Source organism: Paroedura picta, chromosome 5 (assembly GCF_049243985.1).
Source record: "Paroedura picta isolate Pp20150507F chromosome 5, Ppicta_v3.0, whole genome shotgun sequence".
Taxonomy (NCBI): Eukaryota; Metazoa; Chordata; class Lepidosauria; order Squamata; family Gekkonidae; genus Paroedura; species Paroedura picta.
In genome coordinates this window covers 85105196-85114685 of record NC_135373.1, presented here as the reverse complement: position 1 = coordinate 85114685, position 9490 = coordinate 85105196, and the positions used below count along the sequence as shown (strand labels likewise).

General features: G+C 42.3%; 1 protein-coding gene across 2 annotated transcripts; it reads left to right on the top strand.

The window, feature by feature from the left end:
• The first annotated feature begins 32 nt into the window (after window positions 1–32).
• On the top strand, window positions 33–9255 carry KRR1 (KRR1 small subunit processome component). Of its 2 annotated transcripts, XM_077338851.1 has the most exons (10): window positions 33–267; window positions 1019–1191; window positions 1913–2047; window positions 2304–2429; window positions 2518–2601; window positions 3018–3074; window positions 3465–3635; window positions 6998–7075; window positions 7178–7271; window positions 8629–9255. In XM_077338851.1, the coding sequence occupies exons 1-10, from the start codon at window positions 198–200 to the stop codon at window positions 8760–8762; spliced, it is 1122 nt and encodes a 373-aa protein (XP_077194966.1). In that variant the 5' UTR covers window positions 33–197; the 3' UTR covers window positions 8763–9255. The 2 variants fall into 2 exon arrangements, with proteins under 2 accessions (XP_077194966.1, XP_077194967.1); XM_077338852.1 differs by lacking the exons at window positions 2304–2429; window positions 2518–2601.
• Window positions 9256–9490: the final 235 nt, after the last annotated feature.

Sequence of the window (9490 nt, the reverse complement as noted above, 5' to 3'; positions counted from 1 at the left end):
GGCGGACCGGTGGTGTTCAGTTTCAGCCGGAAGTCCGGCTGCGTGTTTGAACGCCTCCTCATCTCGAGCTTGACCGCAGCGTTACCGCCAAGAGAAGACTTCGTTTCCCAGTGTGCTTTGCGTGCCGTAGCCCAGCACCGGCGTCTCCGGGCATTGCTTGGAGGGGAGGTTCCGCGGCGGGCTGAAGGGAGAGCAGCATGGCTGATCCCGAGGAGGTTGAGGTTCCCAAGGGGTTCAAGACCCCCCGGAACAAGAAAGCTCGAAAAGGTAAATAGCTGGCGCCCCTGCCCCGCCTGTGATCTGAGCCTGCCTGCGTGTTGTTCCGTCCGTTCCTCTCAGGAGTTCAGGGTTGCACGTGCGGTTCACCTTTTCCCTTGGAATCCTTGCAACAGCCCTCTGAATAAAGCGTAGAGCTCTGGGTTGGGAAACTTCTGCAGGCTTGGGGACAAGCCAGGGAAGAGTGGGGCTTGGTGAGTGGAAGCCGCTCAACAGCGATGTGATATTATCGACTCCACACAAACTTATCCTGAAGCTACTGTTGTCTCCAGGGGAAACGGATCTCTGTACCTTCTGGGTCATTTTAAACCTGGAGAAATTCCAGGACACACCCGGAAATTGGCAACCCTACCTGTTAGACTAAGATAGTGGTTGGTGCATAGTTGAGGAGGGGTCTGAGGAGTGCCTGCTTTTGATACTCTGCTCAGGGCATCACGCTTCTTTGGGGCAGCTAGTATTCTGGGCTATGCTCCTGCATGTTGATAGTTGGTCTGTTTGTAGTTCCTGAATTCACTCCTGGACCTTCCAATGCCTGTTTGAACAATTCTTTTATAGACATGTCTGCTCAGGAAGTTGATGGTTTCACAATTGAGCAGAATGTATTCACTTTGCTAAATTGCTATTTTTGCATTCTGTTTTCCCTCAGAAGTAAACCCCACTGATTTTAGGAACACACATCCTTGTTTTTGTTCAAGTAGGAAATAGTATTATGGTTTTTTTAAAAGCTGTGTGTTCATAACAGATGAATCGGAACTTCTCACTGTTCCTGATGGTTGGAAAGAGCCACCCTTCACAAGGGAAGATAATCCTAGATGTCTTCTGGAAGAAAGCAGCTTTGCCACACTCTTTCCAAAATACAGAGAAGCTTACTTGAAAGAATGTTGGCCATTGGTCCAGAAAGCATTGAATGAACATGTAAGTATATCTCTAGAGGTTCATAAAGAATAAGGGTAAAATTTCCAGATTGCTGCGGGAAGGATGAAGTATGCTGCAGTTGGTTTATATCTTGGAAGAGAATTCTGAAACTATATATTCACTAGTAGAAAGGTCAGTTTTAAAAACAGACTGAGAGCCTGTTGAGGGACCTCCCCACCCAACCCCCACAGCTAGGAAGAGCAGTGTGGATGCCATGGAGGTCATTCAAGAGTCTTTCCCCACCTTGGCCTGGCAGCTAGGAAAGCAGGAAGAGCTGCATGGGCACCAGGGAGGAATGGCCAGCTGGGCTTCCCCTCCCTCTGCTAGCAATGAGGAGGCGAGGAAAAGCAGAGAAACCAGAGCATACAAGGCCAGCCTTCTCCTGACAGCCATGAGGCTGGGGAAGGGGGGGGGGTTGGCTGTGGAACACAGGTGAAGGGCCTCACTACCCTACCTCAGCAGTCAGGAAGAACAGCGTGGTAGTGGCAGAGCACAGTGCTGGCCATCCTCAGGCTCCCCTCGGTGGTCAGGAGGGTGGCATGGCCAACATAGAGGGGGTGAACAGCCAACCAGAGCTGGGCACCTACCTCCTGTATTCAAGATGTATTCTGCCTGTAAAAAATTGTCTAGTGCATAATGGTTATGTCTGTTTAGAGGCCATTCTTGTTTCTGAGTAAACCATTAATTGCTCTCTCTCACTCTTTGTCTCTTTTTGTTACAGCATATAAATGCAGCTTTAGACTTAATTGAAGGAAGCATGACTGTCAGCACAACAAAGAAAACCTTTGACCCATATATAATCATCAGAGCCAGAGACTTAATAAAACTTTTAGCAAGAAGTGTTCCATTTGAGCAGGTTTGTTTAGTTACTATTCTGTGCCTTCTTACATTGCTTGGGTTTTATTTTCTTGTTTTAAGTCTGACATGTAAATTAAAGAAGATCAGAAATACATACCTGCATTTATTACCTGTATATATAAAAACAATGCTACTGGCAGATTTATTTGATTTAGAATATATTTCACAGAATAGTTTCTTATTGCTATAAAAATCATTTCAGTATTTGTCTTGCCTATATTTCCAGTTGTTTTAAACTGACTGATTTTTCACAGGCTGTACGTATTCTTGAGGATAACACTGCATGTGACATCATTAAAATAGGAACCCTGGTGAGAAACAGAGATAGATTTATAAAAAGAAGACAAAGACTTATTGGTCCCAATGGTTCTACTCTCAAGGTGGGCACTTCATAAATTTAGTAATCCTCAAGGCCTCACTTTCAAGAATTAGAAATTGAAATATCTACTATATTTTGTTCTGATGTAGGCTCTGGAACTCTTAACAGACTGCTACATCATGGTTCAAGGAAATACTGTCTCAGCTCTTGGTCCTTTTAGTGGCTTAAAAGAGGTAAGATCTCTTTTCCAGAAGAGAACAGTTTCTGGAAATTCAGCCACATTGTCATATTAGTTTGCCTGTTGCTCTTTTTTTTTTCTTTTTTCAAGATTTATCTTTCCTCAAAATTCCAAAAAAGCCCACAAGCTCAACCAAGCTTAGGTCTCCTGACCTGAGCAACTATTTAGCATGCCATTTAGGAACAGAGTGCTCTGGCTTAGATTCTTACACATATGCAACCCTTTGCACCAAGCTATGACACACAACTATGCACACCAAGGTATGGCTCACAGTTCCTGTTCATTCCAAAATAATGTTTGATTCTAGTCCATTATTTTGGACTACCATCTTGTTCTGGAGGCTTTAAAATAAGGATTGCAAATTGCTGTTCAACTTTTATCAGGAATAAATTGTTTTGTGTTTACATTTAGGTTAGGAAAGTTGTTCTGGATACAATGAAGAATATTCACCCTATATATAATATTAAGGTGAGTCCAGTTTCTTTTGATAGCAATATATTTCTCTTAAGACTTTATTTGGCAACTTTTTATTTTTAACCTCATAAATTCATCTCAGGAGCCACTGGTTACTCTTTTAAACCATTTTCTTGCAATGATTTAAATTGTTAGAAGGTCAGTTTGGAAACAGATTTCAATCAATATAAAAACAGTTTAATGCTTTTTGACATATCACTAATTGTATTGAAAGGCATCCAAAGCATTGTTATGACTTAATCATTTTACAGTAATGACTACAGTAGAACTACAGTAATTTTACAGTTGTCTTCCCAAAGCCTTCTGATTTCCCTATGACTTGAGTAGATGGGACAAGAAGATTTTGTCCTTTGACTGTATCTTTGGTATTTTACCTGGCTGAAGACCCTGATGATTAAGAGAGAGTTGTTGAAAGATCCTGAATTAAGAAAGCAGAACTGGGACCGGTTTTTGCCTAAATTCAAACACAAGAATTTGAACAAACGTAAGGAACCAAAGAAGAAGACTGTCAAGAAAGAATACACTCCTTTCCCACCTCCACAACCAGAGAGTCAGGTGTGTGAAAACTTCTTGGTATTGCAAAGAATAAAAAGGTTTGAAATAAATTAATTGCCCATTAGTTAGTGGGAGGTATGGAAAATGAATGTCTTCCGTGGGAAGCCAGTATTTCAAAAGCTTATATATTTAAAATAAGTATTTATTATGACCCAAAAGATGACTGTTTCCTAAACAGGAGTGAGAATTAAAACAGTTGCACCAGCGGATGTCTCCATGGAGTTAGAGCAGGGTTTCATGAGACCCCGGAGTTTCTTGATGACCCTAGAAGGGTTTCTCAAATGGGAGTTAATTATTTTATATATTTTTAAAAACTTTGTTAATGGTCATTTTAACCATCCCCACCCCCTCCCAAAATGGCCAATGCCTGGCCTGGAGGGGGTGGGAAGAGGAGGGGCCCTGGTGAGTGTGTACATAGCTCTGCTTTCCAACCATATTCTGCACAGTTGTACCATTCCTTGGGTTTCCTGAAGCCTGAAGAATGTTTCAGGGGTTTCTGAATGGTAAAAAAGTTGAGAAAGGCTGATTTAGAGTCTCTATCATCTGTTTAATTAGAATGCCATCTGGAACTCTGCAGTTCGTTATTTCCTAGTCCATCTCATGTATTGTGAGGCTGCAGTATTCCACTATTTCTAAAGTTAGCCTTCCCAAAGGTGTAGGTTGCCCAATCAGAAATCTTATCTTTCATTCTTTATTATAAAAACTAGGGGCAAAGCCCGTTGTCTCCAAGAATACAACGGGCGCTAGAGCTTGGCAGTGGGAAGAGGAAGGGGAGGAGTTGTCCAGTCTGTAAGGGCATGGGGTTGTCATGTGTGTTGTGTGGGAGGTTGTGGTGGCATGGTGGCAAATGAGGCCATGGGTGTGGAGATATGGGTGTCAAGAACCTGTGGTGTGGAATGTTCGTTGATTGTGGGAGAGGACTGACCTTTGGGAATTGTGGCATAGTGGTTACAGATGAGCTTTCCAGAGCCATGTCCTCAGATATGTGAAGGGAAAATCAGACTGGAGACTCTTCTTAGGGGAAGATTACATGGCAACCAATTCCCCCCAGTTCTGCGTCATTTCCCTTCTTGTGTGAATTAGGCCACATTCACCGAAATGCCCCTCTGCCCTAATACACATAGGGTAGTCACAGTACACAGGTGTCCACCCTGTTCCTTCTGTCTCCCATATTTTCACTGTTGGTAAAATGTTATGTGCCCACATGCTTCTTTCATGGTTGCTCCTTAGAAGAACGGATTTTTGTACCCTATTGCTTACTACCCAAAGGAGTCTCAAAGCGGTTTACAAACACCTTTTCCATTTGTCTCTCCACAATAGTCAACCTGTGAGATATGTAGGGTTGTGAGAGATCTGAGAGAACTGGGAATGGGCCGCAGTGACCCAGCATGCCTCAGGTGTCTCAAAGCATTTTCCAGTTGTCTTCCCCTTCTCTCCCCATAGCAGACTCCCCATGAGGGAGGTGGGGTAGAGAGCCTCACCGGGAAGCTGGCAACCCTAAGAGGAAGACTGTCTGTGTACAGCAGTCTTGACCTTAGTAAGGTTATTAATACTGTTTTTTTATTTGCCAGGCCAAGGTTATTTGCCAGTTACTATTTCAGTTACGATGTGTCTCCAGACATTTACTTATTCTAAGGCTGTAAATATTTATTTAGATCTTCCTGCACTTTCCAGACTCACAGGACTGATGCTGGTCTGCCTGTCTGCGCCCCAGAATACAAACAGTTGCTGATAAGGGCTGGTCAAAACCCATAGGCCAGGAGAGACACTCCTGCACCACTCCCTACCAACTGCAGCAAAAATGGCTCATTTAAAGGCTGGACTCTGAGGCATTGTACGATTTTGAAGTCCCATCTCCAAACCTCCAGGAATATTTCCAACCCAGGGGTAGCCAACCTACAGGTGTGGCCTGGAGAGCTCCTGGAATTCCAGCTCACCTGCAGAGTATAAGGATCAGCTCCCCAGTCAGAAAGGGCTACTTTGGACAGGGTTGTGGTAGAGAAGAAACATTTAAGGCTTCCCACACAGGTTGTTGTTGAATTGAAAGACTTGAGGCCTACTGCACAGGGTTGTTGTGCAGATGAAACAGGAGACAAAAGAGCCAGCTTCCTCTGCAGAATAACGCTGTGCAGTGGCCTCAAATCTGCAGAGAGTTGCAAAGAAGAAAGACACATGGCTTGGCTGTGTCTAACCCCCGGCCAGAGCAGTATTTTAAGTGAAAAGGGGCTTTTCTGTGGCCTCCCTGTCAGCCAACTGTTTGGCAGAAGGGGAAAGTCCCCCCCCCCTCAAAAGGAAGGCCCTCAGTCTCCCCTGCATTGCTCTTGGAAAGGCCTCCTTCCCTCAGTCAGGGCCTGTCAGAGGCTCCTTCGCAGCAGGCGTGGAGGGGGGCGGGGGAGCACTCTGCAGCCTCCTGCCAGCTCTGTCAGGGCTCTAAGGCAAAGTGACAGTTGGACTTGATAGGACAGCCTTGGGGCGAAAAGGGCTGGCACAGCCTCTGTTCTCATCCCCCTTGGCAGCCCTACTGACCTCCTCTCCCTTTGGTGGTCAGGAGCAGACTGGCAGCCAGACTTGGCTGGGTGAATGGAATTTTGGTCTGTCCTGGTGAGGGGCCAATAGGAAGGCACTTTGCGTGCCTTCCCATTGGCTGCTTGGCCCTGGATGGACACTCAGAGGGCCCAATCAGGAGCCGCTTCGCGGCTCCTGATTGGGCCCTCTGAGTTTTTATCCTGGACAGGGCCCGCCCTAACTCCTCCCCAGGTGGCCTTACTCTTTTATTTAATAGGACCGTCCTATACTCTTTTATTTAATAGGACCCTGTCCTATTTAAAGATGGGTATAATCTGAGGTATGCCTTTAGCTGTTTGCCTTCAATGACAGCACTGCTAATGGTCTCTTTGATATTTCTTGAATGGTTTATATTCCGTGTCATAGGACTCTTACTGGTGCTTACAATCTTTTCCGTTCTCAAGGCCACAAAAGTAAATTAGCTTGTTCTAGACAGGATGTTTAAATGACTGGACAGTCACATTCTTCAACTTAAAAATTAGGTGTCAAAGCATTTTCCTTTTCTGTTTTCCTAAATTAAAAAAGGTGTGAAACTTTAAAAATATTTTTTCAAAACAAGGTGTACATGGTTGTGAATTTTTTTTTGCTACTCCATTAAAATCACAATCTCCCAAATATTAGTTTAACACAAATGGTTTATTTAATTCACATTGTTGATTGCTGTGTGTTGAATTGGTTCTGACTGGAAGTGTTTAAAAACCCACAAATTCTGGTACTTGCCTTCTAGTTGTTTTTTTCAGTGGAAGATCAGACAGTATTTCTCAGCATGATGAAATACATTATCATGATTTTTACAGATCGATAAAGAGCTGGCAAGTGGTGAATATTTCTTGAAAGAAAGTCAAAAGAAGCGTAAGAGGGTAGAGGAGATAAAGGTAAGTTTGTGCTCATTTCTCCCCCCAAAATTTAAAATTTGTATCTATAATTTTTGTGTATTTATTAAATGAAATGTTGGGCTCCTTTTTTCTAAAACTTAGGCAAAACAAGCAGAAGCAGTTAGCAGGAAACAAGAAGAAAGAAACAAAGCTTTTATTCCACCTAAGGAAAAGCCAGTGGTAAAACCAAAGAAGGGTAAGGTTGATTTCTATGAACTTTTCCAACATCTGGCAGTTCCTTTCAGGGATACAGGGTATTTTTTTTCTTCTGGATTTATCATACAGAGGTGCTGGCAGAGGGGAAAGTATTGCCACTTGCTGTTTGTGGAATGAATTAAGACTTTAGGCTCTTGCATTGAGAGGCTGTGATACTATCTCATCCTTTGTTCAATGAGCTAAATGCAGCATTCAGGTCAGTTCCTTCCCTATTGCAGCCACAGAACAGCCATTGGTTATAATGTGACTGGCCTAGGGTCACCCAGTGATTTTCATAGCACTGTGGAGAAAACAGATCTCTCAGTTCCTAGCCAGACACTTCAACCATTACACTATACTGGCTTTTTAATCACTCAAAAACTGAACAGAGAAAAGCAAAGGGAATGATTTATGTAGCTTGTGTAGTCGTTCTGTTACTCAGGAAAAAGTTCAGAATGATAAACTGGATTTTTTTTTAAGACTTGAGTTTTAATATCAAAGGGGTTAGTTGTGCTTTAAAAAAAACAAAAAACTTCTAAATACTGAAATGTTCAGTTTCCTTGGTTACAGAACAGGTTGCTGGTACTAGTAAACCCGCCTCATACAAAAGATGCAAAACATGAATTTCCTTGGTTTTTTATTCAGCCCTCCATCTTAGCACTTCAGGGTGGCATTCCTGTTCTTTCTTTCCTCCTGCATTTTATCTTTGTAGCAACTCTGAAAGATGGTTTAGCATGAGGGTGAGACAGGCCCCAGATCACACAGCAGACTTTATGCCAGAAAGGGAATATGAATGCAGATCTTCATCATCTTAGTCTGACATTCTGACCATTGCAGTGTATGATGTCCTCAGACTGATAAATACTGAAGTATATTGGCACTTATCGATCCTAAACTGCATGCTGCCCAAGCATTACATCTCTCAGTGCAGATAGCAGTGCAAGTTGAACTCTTTTGTAAAGCAGTTTCAGTGACTGTAAGTGAGGCTGTTCGTATTCCACCAGGTGTCCTTTGCTAGCCAACTAACAATCCCCATCTGGATGCACATGTAGAAGAAAATAAAACTAGACTAAGTCTGAGAAAGCTGTGCAGTTTAGAATGTATGAAGATTAATTTTTGATTTACATTAGCCCAGGGCTGTTTCAAATGTCAGGCTGCATATTTTTATAACCTTGATGTATCAGGGTCTGTGGTCTCAAAGGATGTGGGTCTAGTGCACTGATATTGCGGACACAGGCGCTGAAAAATAACGCCAAGCTGATCTGTTTTCCTAGTAAGCCTGGCATCATTTTTAAACTAGCTGACCAAGTGTAATGTGTTGTAGAAATATAACCTGTAATTTCTCCCCCATCGTTTAGCTTCTGCTGAAACAAAAATCGATCTTGAGGCTATTAAGGAGAAGGTGAAAAGGGCAAAGAAGAAGAAATTGGGAGCACTTCCTGTTGAAGAAGTTAAATTAAAAATTGCAATGGGTGAAAAGAAAAAGAAATGATTTTTAAAGAACTGGAGCATTTCCTTTTCCATGGTCCAGATTTATGACTGTCCTTCCTTGCATCATCATACTGCCGCTGGAACTAAAATCTGAAAAACGTGAATCTCACCTTCTTATACGGGGAAAATCTAGCAATTGAAGGCGTACAGAATCTTCCGTTGCATACTGGAGATTATGGGGAGCAAAAGTTTGTAGATTTGCAATATCCATGAGAATATGTTCACAGTGTAAGTTTTTGGATGAAGACTTCTGCTTCCATAATGCCGTCAGTGAATAGGATTCTATTCCATTTGTGAGTATTCTAACCAACACCACATCATTTGTATCATTGTTTTGACTTTGGTAAATGGAGTTTCTGTGAAACTGTAAGAAAAAATAGTTTTATATAGATGTTAAATCTGTTTTCCATGTATAAAAGTAAACTGGCATGTATATATATTTTAGGATACTAACGTAATTTCTACAACCCTAGTAAATTATGTTGATATATGTACGATCTCTCTCTTTTGTATCACTCTTCATCAGGTCCAAAAAGTCCCTCAAATGCCTTTTGACTGTTGAATGTTAAGCTAAAAAAGGAGGGGTTTAATTATCATATCACCAAGCTCCTTCAGAACACTCACAAGTTGTTCTTTAAATTTTAATCCGTTAAAGCCAAATCTTCTAGCTGGTTATACCTACTTATTTGTCTTTGAGACTTTTATTCCATAATGAAGATGTTTATTTTC

Coding starts and splice junctions, on each gene's coding strand:
- KRR1 (XM_077338851.1), top strand. CDS start 198: ATGGCTGATCCCGAGGAGGTTGAGGTTCCCAAGGGGTTCAAGACCCCC. Junction 268..1,018: donor GAACAAGAAAGCTCGAAAAG/GTAAATAGCTGG, acceptor TGTTCATAACAG/ATGAATCGGAACTTCTCACT. Junction 7,076..7,177: donor AGAGGGTAGAGGAGATAAAG/GTAAGTTTGTGC, acceptor TCTAAAACTTAG/GCAAAACAAGCAGAAGCAGT.